The sequence below is a fragment of the Centroberyx gerrardi genome, chromosome 6 (assembly GCF_048128805.1).
Source record: "Centroberyx gerrardi isolate f3 chromosome 6, fCenGer3.hap1.cur.20231027, whole genome shotgun sequence".
In the NCBI taxonomy this organism is placed as follows: domain Eukaryota; kingdom Metazoa; phylum Chordata; class Actinopteri; order Beryciformes; family Berycidae; genus Centroberyx; species Centroberyx gerrardi.
The window spans coordinates 24,766,667-24,784,321 of NC_136002.1; the positions used below are offsets into that span (position 1 = coordinate 24,766,667).

General features: G+C 41.6%; 2 protein-coding genes across 5 annotated transcripts in view; both read right to left on the bottom strand.

Moving 5' to 3' along the window:
• Positions 1-661: 661 nt before the first annotated feature.
• Positions 662-7,974, bottom strand: LOC139931748 (protein sel-1 homolog 3). The gene is made up of 23 exons (XM_071925342.2): positions 7,832-7,974; positions 7,252-7,726; positions 6,797-6,923; positions 6,577-6,698; positions 6,345-6,460; positions 6,179-6,240; positions 5,915-6,047; positions 5,696-5,831; positions 5,439-5,576; positions 5,142-5,347; positions 4,871-5,050; positions 4,139-4,258; positions 3,768-3,908; positions 3,578-3,640; positions 3,270-3,443; positions 3,047-3,174; positions 2,867-2,950; positions 2,690-2,780; positions 2,478-2,565; positions 2,255-2,364; positions 1,996-2,123; positions 1,791-1,893; positions 662-1,434 (listed from the first exon to the last, which is right to left on the bottom strand). Exons 1-23 carry the CDS (start codon positions 7,883-7,885, stop codon positions 1,345-1,347), a joined length of 3,069 nt encoding a protein of 1,022 aa, XP_071781443.2. The 5' UTR covers positions 7,886-7,974; the 3' UTR covers positions 662-1,344.
• Positions 7,975-11,662: 3,688 nt separating this feature from the next.
• stim1a (stromal interaction molecule 1a) overlaps positions 11,663-17,655 on the bottom strand; it is a 30,174-nt gene continuing 24,181 nt past the window's right edge. The window contains exons 9-14 of one of the 4 annotated variants that reach the window (XM_078283967.1): positions 16,545-16,712; positions 16,084-16,184; positions 14,948-15,180; positions 13,860-13,940; positions 12,690-13,110; positions 11,663-12,236 (exon numbers count right to left, since the gene is read on the bottom strand). In XM_078283967.1, coding sequence (XP_078140093.1) covers positions 11,723-12,236; positions 12,690-13,110; positions 13,860-13,940; positions 14,948-15,180; positions 16,084-16,184; positions 16,545-16,712 — 1,518 coding nt within the window. In that variant the 3' untranslated portion in view covers positions 11,663-11,722. The remainder of the gene's footprint in view (positions 12,237-12,689; positions 13,111-13,859; positions 13,941-14,947; positions 15,181-16,083; positions 16,185-16,544; positions 16,713-17,655) is intronic. The other 3 variants (XM_078283965.1, XM_071925344.2, XM_078283966.1) reach the window with 3 other exon arrangements.

Here is a 17,655-nt window from a genome sequence, read left to right on the forward strand (position 1 = left end):
AATAATAACAGCTGACAATATATAATGTCAGTGATAACAGGGTGGTCAATATTTGGTCTCTACTATGTCTATATTATTTCTAAAACCTGATTAAAAATAAGCAATTCACTGCTGTTTTCATCCCATCCTGCCCATCAACAGCCGACCTCTACCACCTACTCTGAATCATTGCCACACAGAGAAGCAAAGTAATTAAACTTGTCCTCTGGTGTTAATGAGATGTTGTGTGCTAAATGGATTTTTCCTCATGGGAAGTGTCCGTAATTGCTTGCTTCATTTTGGTTTACTGAATATGAGGTGGAAATTCGCTGGGATAGTTGCTGTGCAGACTTGTTGAGCAGCAGTGAGATGGAAATACTATAGGTAATGGATGATAAAAGGTAATTCCAAAGAAAGATGTGGAGAAATTTGTCCCTGTGAACAGTGGGAGCTCTGAATCCTTGAATTAGCACGGTTGGATGGAGAGAAACAGAGAGTGCATAACAGCAGCAGTGGGTGAAGCAGTAACACTATATGAACAAATAGGTATGCTTAAAACAAATAAGATCATGAAAGAGCCAAATGCTTATTTTTTATTAAGGCATACAAATGTGTTACATAGAAAAAGCTTGGTGTTCAAATGACCTGATCAATAGTTGTTTAGTATGTGCACATACTGCTGCTGTCATTTGTATGATAAATTAGTACAGAGAAAATAAGCAGAAAATGCTTTTGTGTGCACTTTATGGCAACCGGTGATATTGTATAAAATAAGTAAACTGTTTTACTCCAGTACCATTATTCGGCAATATCACACTGTATCAATTAGAGGAGAGCAAGAGCGCTTTCCAGATCCCACTGTGTGTGAGTGCAGGTTCCAGCTTGCTGTAACCATTATTCATGCCGGACCTGGGGCTCCAGCAGCCATTCATTACCCGAAATCCTGTTGTTCATACACTCACAGACCTCCATGGGGTGAAGGAATCGTTATGCTGAGGGACAGTCGATGTCTTTGATCTACCTATACCTTCAAACTAACTGCAAGCCAAGCAGCAGCATCTGTCGGCATCAAAATATTCAGGTTGCTTTATTGTTCTGTTGAATCAAGTTACAGTGTTTTCAGTAAATGTCAATACATTCTTTTAAGCAGTTAGAAACTTAGAAAACACATTTCAGACATGTATTTAAAAAAAAAAAAAAGCAAGATTCATTCTTATAACAGTCACATTATAGATTGTGATCCCACAGTGCAAATAGATTATGACAATAATGAAAATATTGCTGTGCCAGTTGACTTTGACGGTTGTGATACTGTTGAGTCATTCAGTTCATTGCATTGATTACCCTGATGAGAGTCTCTTGGTTCTAGTGAAGAGACAAGCCACGCCCCCTGAGAACGCCAAGGATGATTAAGAGTATCGACGGAGCTGCAACTACTGCAACAGCACTGGAGAACTGTGGGAAAGAAGATGAGAAAAATAAGATACTACAAGATACTACACCACAAGAAACTACATATATACTGATGTAGGCAATGTAGGAGTCCCAGCTTTTACCTTATGCTGCTTTGGTCCATCCTCACTCACAAAAAAAGGCTGTTTGCTCTATTTTAAGCTGTCATAAGATGCATGGAATGGTCTAGTAACTTGTCAGTTAAAAGATTATGTTTTTGTGTTAAAAAATACTTGTTTCTTTCTTTTATGAAACAAAAATACCTGCAGTAGTACTGCAACACAGATGCAGGACAGATGCATGAATGCAGACTTCTACAATGGCTACAAATGTACCTATATACAATAAATCATACAAACCTTAATAGCAGCACTATAGTCCCTTTGGAATGACTGTAGATAAACATTGAAGAGGGCAAGGCTGCAAGGCAAGTAGGAATCTGTATCTCCTGAGTCTCTGCATCTATTGAAAGAAAAATATATAATGACTGCTTCATCCAATTTACCAGTAAATGTTGTGAAGGGCACATATACACACACACAAACAGTACGCATGCATACACACCTTCTGTAGAAAGTACTTAGAAGCAAGGTGTTGTCTGCCAAGTATAGCTCCGGAAGGCCCAGTTCAATCAAAACTGACAATGGCAGCCTGTAACCCTCTTCAGCAAGGAGCCCAAGGTTGTACCATCCCTGTGGAGGAAGAGTACGGCTTACATGCATAGACACAATCACAAATACACACAATCTTAGAAGCACATACAGTGTATCACACACACACACAGACACGCACACACCAAGAAACCCATATAAAAGAAGCGTACCTGTGGCCCGTTCCTTAGTGCTGCCAGTTTGTACATCTGTGCTGCAGAAAACAAGTCTTTCTGCCTCTCATCCTGCCCCTCATACAACAAGTCACCCATTCTATTTAGTGCTGGAAAGACAACAGAATTAGAAGTTAAGCATTAGATGTCAAATAAAAAGATCAAAACTGTATGTTTATACACAAGACTCTAAATTGTAAAGTTCCAAAGGCTGTTAATTCACCATAGGCGTCAGGATTTTGACTCTTGATTGTAAGGTTGTAATATCTCCACATGCAATCTGATGCAAAAGCAGGATCCAGAAAACTTCCCTGTTGACATACACAATAGAAACATTCATTTCTAAAAATGACTGATGAATGAATAAAATAGTAATAATACTATGACAGTACGCCTAATACAGAGGAAGTCCAGCTGTACATTTCTCCAACTCACCACATTTTGTTCACATAGATATGCCACATTGAACTGGGCCGCCGCATAGCCTGACTCCGCAGCAATCATGTAATATAACAATGACCTCAACCTGTTGAAAAGAAGATTAATTCGCTAAAATTGCAATCAAGTGGCCTAATCAGGATCATAGCAAGTATGAATAAACGAAATGATTACATGTCACTCTTGAGATAGGAATCCAAGGCTTTCCGTAAGATGCTGCCCAGGTATCCGTTGTGCTCGGCTGCCCACTTAGCCCACCTGCAGTCCATTATAGAAATTTTAGCATTTTAGCAGTAATGATGTAATGGCATACTAATATCTGAAGTGACACAAATAATAAGGTAAGTGGCTAACAATACGGCATGTGATGGACGCCTCTCGACATGGCCGGTAATCCCGGTGGTCCACATCTCTGCTAGTTGGATTGCTCCACTGATGTGCCCTCTCTCCGCAGACTTCAGATAATACTTATAGGCCATAAACTGTGAGAAAGACAAAGTATTCCCTCTTTATACAACACACTCAAATTAAGACTAGTGTGTAGATGACCACAGAATGCATTCACGGTTGACCTAACCTGATCCGCAGCTTTTCCAGGATACAGGCCTTGGGAGTACATGACACCAAGATTCATGGCAGCATCTGGGCTCCCGTGGAGATCAGCCTGTTCCCACAGCTGCACCGCGCGCTCATAGTCCCGCTCAAACTGCTCGTAGTACCAGGCAAGGGCATTGATTGCAGGTGCAAAGCCCTGTGGGACACAATATCATGAGAAGCAATGCAGGATGTGCACACTTTGAATGGGTTTTTGCAGCAGCAACTTGGCTCATGATGACAGGTTACAGTATAGATCATAACACATAGTAACATTGAACCATACAAAACCTGGTCCATTGCTTTCTTCAGGAAAGTGATGGATCTTGGGACATCCTGTTTGACTCCATGCCCCTACAGAGCAAATAATTAATATTCCAGATTGACTAGACCAGACTAGGTAGTACTCTTCCAGAGGATCAAGATATCAGTTGTCATGTTTCCAAACTCTGCATCACTGTGCATCACATGTAAATCTGACCTGCATTAGGACTATGGCATAGTTGTACATTGCCACTGGGTCCTCCAGTTGGACAGCTCCCCTTTTGTAGTGTCTCACAGCCCTCTGGATGTTTGGAGACACTCCCTGCTGACCCCAGAACAGCATGCGGCCAATAGCTTGCTGCAAGATAGTGGTTGAAGTATTACTAAGATCAAACTACACAGCATGCTCACCTTGTTCATGTGCCTGTGGCCAACATGTTTTCCCCCGAAAGGTTTTTTATCACCTTTGGTTTTATCTGTTTTTGTGTGCTTTGATTTCTGTAAAGCACTTGGTGACGATCCTGATGGTTAAACGCACTCAATAAATAAACTTGCAACTTGAAAAGCAGAGTTGATGGATCCCGGTACCTCAGCCTCAGCTGCTCCGTTTCCGGCCTGCAGTTTCAGCCAGTGGAAGATATGATGGTTCTCACTGGTCTGGAGGTTCAACACCTCCTCATTGTTCAGGTAAACAGACTCGACAAACGTCTAGAAAAAGAAAGACAATGCATTTTGATTTTCAATTGCTCATTGGCTCTCTAAATCTGAAAATGTAGTTCTGTGCTTTAAACAAAAGGGGAACCACTTTTGGGTCCTATAGTAGTACCAAATGTACTAGCAGTAGAAGTTGTGTGTGTATGAGTGCATACTACTGGCACATCATATCACACATCAACTCATAAGGTGTAATAAGCCCACAGCTACCTACTATAGGGAAAATATGGGTAGATTAGTTGTGAGCGTTTCACCCAATGCTCTATTACAGTTGCATCTGTCACTGCCATTCATGACAGAAAGGATTGTACAGATACTATGTTCTGCTCATTTCTGTCATTAAATATATAAAAAAAATAATAATAACATGTTAAAGATACTTGTAATCATGCCTTTAGAGAACTACAGTACATATGGCTTAGGCAATAAGTGAGAAATTCATAGGGGGCCACTAGTTGGCATTCAGCGACGAAAAAAAAAGCAGCAAAAGACATTAACCTATATGATAAAGCATTTGGGACTATGTGGAAGTATTTAGATGTATCAGATTTGCTTGATTAAAAAAAGGAACGCAAAACCAGAGTGCCACAGCAGTGTGAGCATTACCTGGTTGGGTGAGGGATTGTGACGGTCTGAAGTTGTCTGTTTAGCAATGTTAGCATAATACGCATAGGCCAGGTCAGGGTCTGGTGGGATGCCATGGTCTCCCTGGTGGTGCAGGTGCCCAAGATGCAGGAGGGCCAGTCTATAGTCCTTCTGGGCTGCCAGCAGGGTCAGCAGCCATGCCTGCACACAACACAGGGACATGTGAGGAGAATGCCATAAGTCAAATACTCCAGCATTTTAAAAAATTTCAGGCTCACACATTAACACACACCTTATTGGGCTGTTTCTTGACTCCCAGGCCAGCGCTGTAGAGCACAGATGACAAGTGCAGGGCTTGGTTTTCTGCTAAGCAGCCAGCTTGGAGCAGCAGTGGTAATATTCTGCTGACCGCTCCAATGCTGCTCGCTTTGCCCAGCTTATGAAGTGCTAAGGAGTATAAGGCTCTGCCCACTGCGGCCAGGCTAACAGTTCTTCCTCCTGCGTGTAAACATAAATTGAATGGATTTCATTTATGTTGTCATCTAACAGTTATAGACCACTTCATTTTGTACAACTTATTGTCTCTTACCATGTTTGAAAGCCAATAACTTGGCCAGTTTTGCGGCATGCCGTCTCTGAGGAACACTCGCTTCCCACGGTTCACTCTGTAACTTCAATGGCAGCGTATCCTTTACCATCCAATCATGATAAGCATCAGTACAGCTCTCTGAAAAACAACAAATAGAAATTTCAAACTGTCTGTGTACCTAGCACTACAAGGGGCTCCTAAAAATGTTTCAGATTACTTTAGCACCATCTAGTGGATAATAAGTGTAAGTCTACTACCAGACTCTGCCTTCTGCTTGGCCTTGAGTGAATATCCACTGATTTTCACATTCAGCTCGAGGTGAAAATCTTGACAGGTCTTTAGCCATCCAGTCAGGTTCACATTCTTTATAACTTCTGGAACAATAACTTCAGACTGCAGATGAGAGCAAATATAAGACTCAAATGTACAGTATTCAATTGCAGAACATAGATGTTGACTGTGGGCAGCTATATTACCATGCTGTAAGGAGGTATTCTGTTGCGGTAGTACACCGACGGCCCATAATAACCTTCCACTCCTCTCAAATATTTCCCTCCTCCAATCACAAAATATCCTTCTGAGTCATCCAACACTACACTGTGTCTGAACCTGTAAGAGACCATTAATTCATTTCATGGCGCACCCAGGTGTCTTGAAAGAGAACAAACACTGAAATGTTGACAGCAGATATGCAGAACACACTGAATACATTTATTTTTTAATGCTAAGAGTAGACTTACATGTGTTCTGTAGAATAAACCGTTCGCTGCTCCTTATCCATGCACACCATGGAGACAGTAACCTGAGATGCAGTGAAGATGACCGTTTTATTTACCTGTTTGGCTTTAAGTCTTCCCATTCATCTGTTGTCATATGATGTCCTCCGTTGACAGAGATTATACTCACCAGTCTACCATGCAGCACCATGTTGAGTTGGCACCACTGACTTAGAGGTACTTTGAATGGACAGAGGAATGCAGAGGATTCCCCAGACTCTCCAGTCATCTGGACATGGAGCTGGCCTGTAGACAGGAGGAAAGGGCGAGATACTCATTAACAATCCAGATAAAAGTACATAGTTACATTTTAAAAAAGGCAATTTTGAGAGGTGGGAGGAGGAGAAATCTTTTATTTATACCTGAACTGGTGAGGAACAGTGCTGGTGTGACATAGTTATCCTGGGAGTCAAGATGGTGAAACACTCCACACATCCTGTCCTGGCAGTGTCTGATCACAAATATCCAGATGGAAAACATACACCTGGCAACAATGAAAGCACACTTGGTGAACTGACCCTAACTGGTGACTTTACAAACAGAATAAAAGGCGAAATTATATTCTGTGTGAGTTTTTCTTACCATGGAAAAGAGATAGCCTTGAGACGCAAAACCTCCAGAACCTCGCTGCTGTGGGCATTCAATGTCTTTGTGATGCCAAAGTTTTCTCCAGTTGAAGCATATATTGAGGACAGCAAATACACTGTCTCTAAATGACAACATGAAGCTTTTGTTAGTTGATGTGTGCAAGACTATGAATATACTTTTTTGATTGTTTTGATTGTTTTACTGTCTTTAAACCATGCAAGTTAAAATCACAATTACAGAAATGGCTTGAGGATGTGACAGCAGGGGAAGGGAATCTTTCATACACTTATAATCTATACACTACCCAGGATAACCAGTGTTGTAGTTGTATTGGCCATTGAGCTGCTCTTCTAATACTACATGGGGATTAGGCACCTTACTCAAGAAGCAGTTCTGCAGTAGTTGTCCCCTGAATACTTCTGGTCACAAACTCACTTCTCCAACCTTACCTTTCTCCAGTGGGCATTGTGTCTTTGAAGATCGGTGCGTTATCCGGAGCATTTGTGTATTCCAGGGAAAGCAGAGTTGATGCTGCTTGAGAGGACGGCTAAGAGAGGGTTTAGGCTGCAAGGCTGCCACATCCTGAGCCAGGACGGACCTCTCACTGTCATCATATCCACTGCACCTGACTGACACTTGAAGGATACAGCTCAGCACCCACTGAGAGTCAGGAACTGTCCCGTCTGCTTGGTACACCAACCAATCCGGCAAGCTCAACTTCAGAGTCCTTATTTTGGGGTTGCCAGGAACACAACTCCAGTGTCTTAGCGGAAGTGTGGAAGTTGTGCCAGTGTCAAAAGTTAGAACACACGCCAGCTGCACTACAGCAGGTTTATCACAAGAGTAAAGCACTTCCAAAAGATGGCCTGATACAGGCTCCTCTGGAGGATTCAGGAGGATCACCTGATCTAAACCCCAGACAATCTGTAGGCACGATGACAGAAGAGCATGCAGGTAGTTGTTACTGACATCTTTTAACAAGAAGTCACCACTGTGTAACAGATTGTGAAGGAAAACCTCTTCTCCTACCTGTATACTGAGGCAAATCTGACAGACATATTTGTACAGTCTGTGGTAATCCATGGTCCACACGTTCTTTTCATGAATATGTCCATTAAAATGTAGGATTTTCAGGAGAAAACAAAGGGACAGTGTAGCTGTCTATGGAGTTGCATTGCACCACGAAAAGAAAAGAGGACAAAAAGGAAAGCCTTGAGATCCGGACTTAATCCTGCTTCACCTCAGTGATGCAAGTGCTTAGGTAAATATTTAACAGCACATTGCTCCACCTATTTATGCACAGGGTGGAGCCATGTGGATATGGAGCTATATCAATAGAAAACGTACGCACAAATGTAAACTCATTTTATACACCTGGTATACATGTTTTTCAGTTTGAATTTGTTCTAATCACAACTGACGAGATAAGATTAATAAGAATTAATAATTTTTTGTAATGTCATAACCTATATTGACGCCTTTTAGAAATGTCTAAGGCGAGATACCTTTGTATATTTCTACAGATTTTAAAGCAATCACAAGTGTCGTGCAGCATGTAGTGGTGTAACTTCCTATGACAAATCAGGTCATATTTCATTCAAAATAGTTTATTGCTATCATGCAGGAGTGCCATAAAAGTCTAGAACATCACAGAAGATGCAAAATTATCATTTTCTCTGTACAAATATATGTATTCATAAATAGAAGCTCAAAATGAGAAATAGAGGGAAAAGATAGGGCGGAGAGAGTCAAATGCTCCAGTTGATCCACTCTTCTAACCCAATGTAGGTTTTGTTACAGCAGTTGACATGCATCAACATTACAGTGCATTATACTGGGAGCAGACAGACTGACACGCACACGCACACACACACTCACTGACAGCATAATCATCGTGCAAAAGAGGTACAAATGACATTTTTAAAAAAGTACCAGTAGGAAATTCATGTTTTCAGCTGGCTTCTAAACAAATGATCTAGTCATGTCTTATTCATCCATACCATCTGTTACACTATGAGGCATCTGCTGGGGGGCTGACGGTGTCATTTGCAGCACTTTTTGGTTGTTCAATATAATCAGGAGCGCACTATAGGTGTACTGGCATCCCTACTACTTTAGTACTTACGATAAATCCTTACTACTATAGATGCATAGTTCTGTGCTCATATTAAACTATCAGTAAAAACTGGCACAATATTTGTCGTTGTGGTAATCTGAAGATAGTACTTCTCTGGAACATGGTAATGTGTGCTTGCGTTCCTGATTCTGTAATGTATGTAAACATACTGTAGATGGATTATTGTTGCACAAACAATACCCTTAGACATTCATTTAAAATTATGATATATATGAACCCACCGCCACCAAATATAATTTTGTTTAAAGTAAGAAGCTAAAGCCCCTTTCAAAGAAAAGCTAGAGGCTACCTTACTGGTAGCTTTGTGTTCTGCGTCAAAGGGGCTCAAGGGATCAAGCACTACAAATAATTATTGGAAAGGCCTATTACAGTAATAGTGAATTGGCACTTTGTCATGACTGGCCTTGTTCTTTAAGTCTGCTTGCAGAACTTAAGAATATTTTTTACGGCAATTTTCATGTCTAATTACATCTTCCATGAAAGCAGAATTACAATTTGGTGTACAGCTTGAGAAAGTTGTCTTATGAGCAAATTATTTTGATTACAACTATAGATCCGTGTACCATGGGAGTCGAGAGAGTCTGCAGGTTTTCATTCCAAAGACTACAACAGGTGATTTCACTGATCACCACACCAGAATCTCGGCCCTTCATGGAACACGGTTGAATACCCGTTATAAATAATTTTGTTATCTGACAATTATTTAACTAGAAATGATTTAATTCCTTCTTAAATTTGTAACACCATCTTTACATGAAAAATTATTTTTATGTCTATGTGACCAGGTGTTATCACTGATATAATGAAGAAATTCTGTTGATGCAGCTTTGCCAGGTTTCATATTACCACAAGTCACAAGGGGCGTGAACACCAATTCTTAAGCCCTTTCTGGCCCCCTGTTCCTCACTAATACTGATTGCTGTAAAGTATTCAATGTCCACCTAAATGATTATTTAAACAGAAATGATAATAGAAAGGATAGCAGTAGCCTTGGGATAAATATTAAAGAGTAACTTAACTTATCTGTGTAAAGCCTGACATCTAAAAAGGCATGTTACTGAAATTGCCATCTTCTATTGGCTGATCTTTGGTACCAGGTGATGTCACCACCTGTTAAACTCTATAGAAGGTGACATCACCTGGCACCAAAGATCAGCCAACAGCATACGGCAATTTCAAATTCAGTAGCAGGCTTTTTACCATTAGATGTCAGGCTTTACACAGATTTGGGTTTGGTGTTTAGTTACTTTAAAATCCCATTTCACTGATTCAGTTAACATTCAGTGGACAAACTTATCCTGTCAGAGAACAATCTTCTAAAACAAAATGCAAAACATGGCTGCGTTGTTGTTTTTTTGTTTTGTTTTTAAGGAGAAAATGACAGAGAGGTCAGGTGCTTTGTATGCAGTTTTTTGCTAAAATTGTTTTGTACATATACTGTTGTAAACAGCTTGCACCTCAGGCAATTTTCCTCCAAGGTGTATATTTTTAATTCAAAAAGTTCATTCTCCCACAAATACAATGGCTAACCACAACAAATGAAATAAAAAGGAACAAAGTTCCTGATTCAGGCTTATGAGCTTTGCAACATTGAAAATTTTGGTAATGATATCTGTTTCTGACAACATCTGGGAGTCAGCTGGAACAAAACCACTCCCATCCCATAATACATGGGATAAAAGGATGTATACATCTAAAAATTGATCAGTTATTACACTTTCTTGGCACGGCTTCAAAGCTGGACATTTTAGCCAAGCATTTCACATACACACACACGCACACACACAAACAAAAAAACAACGCAAATGCTCAACTCAGAATATAAATATTTCAATATTTAGCAAATGGTCTAATGTTGCATTTTGATGGTCCTTGTAAATTCGCAAGTCCAGGTCTCCACTGTATATGTTTTGTTGGAGAACTTTGGATGAGTGAAAACGAAGGTAGCAAATTCAACTATTATTCAGCTGGTTTTCCTTCATGCATTTGGTTTGATCACTTTTGAGGAAACACAGTAAGCCAATATTATTTTACTGTTGATGTACCATGAGCAGATAGTCTTGTTTGTGAATTTTCCCACCGCAAAAAGTGAAAGATGGGTCATATGTCAGAACTACTAAAGTTGCCTATCACACTAGTCCGAGTTTCCTACCGGTGTTTACAGCTTTGGTTGGCTGCTTAAGCGTATCTTCTGTTTACCAGTTGACGAGGATCACCTGAATCTGCCATTTCTTTCCCCAAGGAGAAGACAAGAAAAAACGGACAGAACAAACTGGTAGCCATCAATAAGAAAAATAACAGTCAGTGAAAACAAAAATGGAGCGTAGATTCAGTTTGGGTTTGTTGGCTAGGCGGTTCGGTATTAAGAAAAGAAACATCAAGTGTTGTCTAAGCAGATTAAGGACAAGAACCAAGCAAACACTAAGAGCATTCGAGTATCAGTCAAACAAAAGTGAAGACATGCAAACTGATATAGATTGAAGAACAAGAAAGAAAACCAACCGGGAGACATATTTCCCTTTGAGCGACTGGCACCATTTCCTGCAGAATAAATAGTACTTTACATTCCAATATACAAACCTACCCATTACCCACATATTCAACATTGACCAAATAAGGAGAGAGAACTGAATAGCCGGTTGCTCCCACAGTTCCTCAGAGTAGGTACCTACAAAATGATGTAACGGCAAACAAATCGTGCCATCATTTGACCATTAATGAACCAAAAACAGAACAAAAAGGAATACAGTCAAACAGCTTTGACAGCTCGTAGTTCATAGCCCTTATTTCCTCTGTTTCTTGAAGATCTTAAAGGTGTGTTTCTTGCGGCTGGCAGCGGAATCTGTGTCTTCTCCCGTCGAGCCGCTGTCCTCCTCCAGTGGACTCTTCTTGGAGGACAGCTGTGGGATGCGGCTGTTGCCCTTGGCCCCCACGGCCCCCGGCTGCCCTCCTGTAGGCGACGGCGTGTCGGGTTCGGTGGAGTTGGGGCTGAGGGATCGGGACGACTCTGACAGACTGTTGATCTCTCCCAGGCTGGCCGACTTCTCGATGCCGTACACCTTCTTCATGAGTATGGGGCTGTCGGGGCTCGCCTCGGCCTGACCGGCTCCCTCGTGAATGCGGTTCCCTCCGTTGTGGGTGTGGGCGTGCAGCGAGGCGACCTCGTCTGCGCGGGCGGACGGGCCGTGCATGAGAGAGGTGGGCTTGATTAGGTGGCCTTTGGAGCTGTAGGCAGACAGTCGATCACCGACTTGGGACAGGGACAGGGAGGAGTCCGAGTCCGAGCGATTAAGGTCCCTGTGGGGAAATAAAACAAGTTAGTAGAAATGAGAGAGAGCAGAACCAAGTAGTTTAAAGTTGAAGCACTGCATGCCGGGGCTTATCTACGCTACGCCTGCAAACCCATGGACACTCTGGGCACAGCCTGGACACTGGAACTCCACACTTGTTAGTAGTACAGGCAAAGAACTTAAGGAGCATTGGGAGGGGTTGGAAAAGAGTAAAATAAAAGCCTAAAAATGAGAGCGGCATTTAAGCAAAAAAACAATCAAAAAGGAAAACGAAAGGCTAAAGAAAGCACAGCAAAATAAAATAGACGCAAAGAAAAGAACTGATAAGATAGAATGATGATATAAACACTTGAAAGAAATTACCTATGATAAATGCGTTTAAAAAAATGGAATGACAGCAGGTGGGGAAAAACGCCCACGCACATGCGATGCGTGTGGAGGAGTGAGAGCAGACGGGTACCCGAAGCTGCCGCTGTACGGGGAGCGCCCTGCGGCGACATCTGAGGTGACGTCAGGAATGGTGTCCATGGGCTGGAAAGAGGTGTGATATATATGGGAGGAATGAGGGCCTATGGTGCCGCCCACAGAGCTGGGCAAGCAGGATGAGGAGGAAGACAAGGAGGACAGGGAATGAGGATTTGGGCCGGATGTGCAGATGATAGAGGGGTGCGAGACAGCTGAGGAAAGGCAAGGCATAGGGAGAGCCTCAAACTGCCCAAAGGACTGGCTGCGCGACTGTCTCAGGGTGGCCCTAGACCTGGGTGGGTACGGGGTGCCCTCGCCCTGCTGCCCCGCCAACAGGCAACTCTCTACCAACCTCTGGGAGCCCATGGCCAGCTGGGGGTCAATGTGGCGTTGGCGCAGGGACATCATACTGGGAGCTGTGGGAACAAAACAACAGCATTATCGACAACCACTCGTAATCAATACATAACCTGACGGACAAGAATATAAAGGGGAAATAGAGTGGGAGATCAGTGGAAAGATACTCAGGTGTTGGGATGAATTTCTGTCGGGCTATTTGTCTTTGAGACAAACTAATTTCAACCTCCGGGAACACTGTTATGTCTCAAAGACCAAGCCCATCTAATTGTCTTGTCCTGCAGATCATCATTACATTAAGTTAAAATCCCAACACTTCTGTCTTATCTCTCCTACTGCATTATAGGAAAAAAAAAGTTAATCAAAAGGAAGAGAACAATAGTGATGGCACTACCAAGTCAAATAAATAAACATAAAAGACTACAGATAAGTCCTGTTTATGTCTAGTACATCTACAGGGAGAGATTAAAAAAAACTTTAAATTTTATAAAATAACCAAAAATTCCCTTTTATAATAGGCAGTGCCCATCAACAAAAGTGGCAAATCACTAAGGGAAGAAAGCAGGAGTGCACTGGGTGGGGCTAGATTAAGAAGAGGGAATTAATCTGGCAAGCAAGCAGCTGAAGACAAGGTCAGGGGTGTTTTGGATGAACGCAGCATGGAGTTGGTTTTTCCTTTCAGCTGTGTCCATCTACAGGGCACCATCCAATTAGAAACAATGTTTGGTGCTCTGTGTGGCTTTGACTCAAGGTGAGAGACAGGGATGTCAGACTGAGGACGGAACTGGGGCATGAATAAATGGCCAACCAGAATATTTCCACAGGGGTTGGCAGTCTGAACCGACGGACCACAGGTCACTGGCTCGCCGTTCCAACAGCCAGGTGGCATCTGTAGTCAGGCCAATGACACAGCAGTGGGAGCCAAAGGCCAGAAAGGTGGTGGAGGGAGAGAGGGGAGTGAGATAGGGAGTGTAATTAATGTTGATTAAAAGACTTACTCACTATTGTAGTCGCAAGGGGATTCGGCAGTACAACTTTCCTCTGCAGTTAGTCAAACCTTGTGTCTGTGTTACGTTCTGCCATAATAACAAACCAAATGTTGCCTAGAACAGCAAGGCTACATAACATTATGGTCACCAGACTTTTGTTCATTTTCTTGATAGAAGAAGATGTAAGATGTGTTACTTGCCCAACAATTCTGTGATGAAAATAACAAATCTAGTTTTTGTATAGACACATTTCATAAAACTGAGGCTCAGCTTTTGTGTATTGAATAGTTGCCTTATATTTCAACCTAAATGTGGATTCAAATCTAAATTTTCTCAGTTCCTGATGAGGGGCTAATTGAGTATTTTTTGAGTATTTTGCATAAACCATGTTCACTTCAGTTGCAGCTGTTTGACCAATCAATAGCAAATTCAAAGGGTCACATAGCACATATTAGGACACAACCACTACAAATACGTCAGCACAAAAACTTGGTGTCAATAAGAAGTATGTATTTCTTCAAAGTTCCATTTCCAGAGCAAAGTCACAGGATTCTTCAATCGCCATCGTTGACTGAGAGTCAAGCAAACACTTTTATCCAAAATGGAAGAACATTAAACAAAAGACACTCAAATGGAAATGTGTGTAAAAGAACAAAACAATTTTGTGAATTTACAAGATATATATATTGCACATCTGTAAAACAACACTCATTCAATCACAGACATGTGACCCTCACTCCCTCCATCAACAGGGAGGCCACATTGACAAATTCAGGTAATTGTTGCAAAACAGGTCCAAATTCTCATGTGGGCTGATTTTTGGACTTCCCCAGCAGGCCCTTGGTGTGTTTAGGGGTTCGTTTACTAAGCCCCACAGTATGGCCGACAGATTCACACGAACTCTTACATTGCAGAGTTCCGGGCGGCATGATATCCTCGTCCATGTCGTCCATGTCGTCAGACATGATGAAGTGTTGAGGTGTAGCTCTGCCACCCATGAAGCTGGGGTCGAGGTTCAGGGCCGAGGCCAGCGAAGGCAGACCTGGGTTGTTGACGATGGTAAAACCTGTGAGGATCTCTATCTGCTGCCAGCGATGCAGCCGCTCCCTCAGAGCAGCAGTCACCTCACCCAGGGCTTGTCTAAAAACGATGAAGAGAGAGGGAGGAGCAGGATCAATAAGTGAAAAAGAATAGAGACTTACAGGCTTGTTAATTATTAACACTGTATAATAAAGAGACAAAAGCCAAATGGGTTTAAATAGCAACCCTCTGCCTCGCTGCAGGAGGCAGGGGGGGCAGAGGGACTTTACTGAGGCAACAGTCTACTGTATTGTTTAAATTCATGTGGTATTCTGAATGAAAGATTGCAATATTTTTATCTCTGTATAGACCCATCAGCCCATCAGCCATGAGAGTTGCTTAGATTTCCTGTGACGTACACCTGAGTTTGATCAAACTGGACAAAATCAGAGATCACTTACGCTAGTGATTTTGTTTTCTCCTAGCATTAGATTATTTAAATGTGTATAACACATACACAGCACATAGGATCCTGCATAAAGAATCTTTAAGTTATCTTCTACAATTTTGTATTTGTACAGCGCTGTTTTTGTGCCAGTTTGGCCAGGCATGGCAGCTTTGATGGGTGGTTGATAGAAATGACATCCATGAAATACAAAAACAAAGTAGTATTCCTTAATATAGATTTGTCTGGAACTAGGATTCGCATAAAAAAAATCATTTTATGTGTCTAATTTTGGGATTAATTTGGGTATGTTTATCTTAAAATGCCAAAGAAATGATTCTCATATTAGTGAGACTTTGAACATACTGAAAGATTAATGTCCTGGGATTATGTGGTCAATAAATCATTCTAACTGGTGTAAACACTGGGCAAGGTGTAACTCTAGTTTTTAGTATTTGCACTGTTGTAAGAGATCATACAAAGATAAAGCTAACACTATATTACAAATCCACATATGTAATGATTTAGTTTTTTATTAAAACGTGACAAGCAGGCCACCCCTACAATCTAAGACTTACTTTGCTGCCAGGATTTTGTGGTCCACATCATCCAGGGAGGAGCTGTGGGCCACATGGAAAGTCCCAAACAGGGTGTTCCTCTTTTTCTTTATCTTCTCTGCCTGTGAAAACATAGGACCATACATTTATCTCCGTTCTGTTGCTGTTATTATCCACATGCAAGGGGCATCTCACTCAGAATTTAGAATTGATGTCTTGTTCCCATGGTTCCTATGACCAATCAATATTAATCAACATGTTCAGCTCTCTCGCAAGACCTGGATCTATAGCACTAAGGCCCTTTTTTAACCTGAATGTGATCCATTTTATAGTATTGTAACTCAAGTCTTAGTTCTCTGGTTTCTGGCTATGTAAAATAGTCTGAAATATCATTCACAGATATTAACTGGACTGTCCTAGATCAAGGGTATAATGTTAACTCTTAAACTGAGTGGTATTCCCCTTTAGGTTTACAGGCTTACCCCTTCTTTGGCCACCAGCAGCTGCCGCTCAGCATTCTGCTTCTTGATGTTGTAGTACTGCACCTCCACCTCATGGGTGAGCTGCAGCCACTTCTGGAGAGACTCTGGGGGCGACCAGCTAGTGCGCGACTCCAACTCCTTCTCTGCCTTCTTCAGAGCCATGCGCACCTAAAACAAAATGTCAAAAGGCAGGTGGCAAATTAAAATGTGCACAAATTCTGTACAGAGTTATTTCTTCCCTCCAGTTCTAGGAGCAGCCTTGATACCACATACTGTAAAATGTAAAAAGATAATTTTGAAGCAGGATGATATTTGTTAAGGACTGATGGATCAAGGTTGTTTTTTTTTCAGAAGGTGCTGAACACTTGCCATCTTCAAATAGTCAGGAACGCGAGCAGTGGTGAGCGTGCTATTCACGGGAGAAGGCAAGTTAAGGCCTTCAGCCTTTACAGCCTCTTTGAAGAATTTAGTGAGAGTAATATCTATGGGATGGGAAGACAGTCTCATGTGACACAGTATCCATATAGTCCTATAGTATCTTCGGAGTAGCTGTTAACAAGTCTGGACTGGGACACGGTATATCAGCGAGACAAATCAGAGGAGTATTCTTGGATCTAAAATTAATGTTTCATTCTTGTCAAAAAGGTTAAAAACTATTCACAGTCAAGATGTGAAGCAAGAACACTCATACCAAGGTTTAAGAGGCAGTTAACAGTAATAAATAATAACCTAGAGCTTTGCTAATAACCAGTAATAATAGGGATTTATTTTGATTGTAGGAACTTAATAAGTCCTTCATCTGGAAGTACTGTATGGATGTTGTCATTTATTCAGAGGGATGATTTAGCTGTAGTTTTCCAACCTAGTGTTGAGGGAGAAAATAACATCTGCGGATGAGCATAGACAATTTAACAAGTAATTCGGGAAAACTGAGCCGCATGCACTTAGACTTATAAAGGAGGAATATTCTTAAGCAGCTCAAAGATAGAAAATTCACAACATTCAAACAGCAATTGGACTACATTTATAATGTTTTTCAACACAGCTCCATTGTTGTTATTCAGGGAGGTATTGAGCTACGCCTACATTAGTACATCAGTGTGGCCGCTAC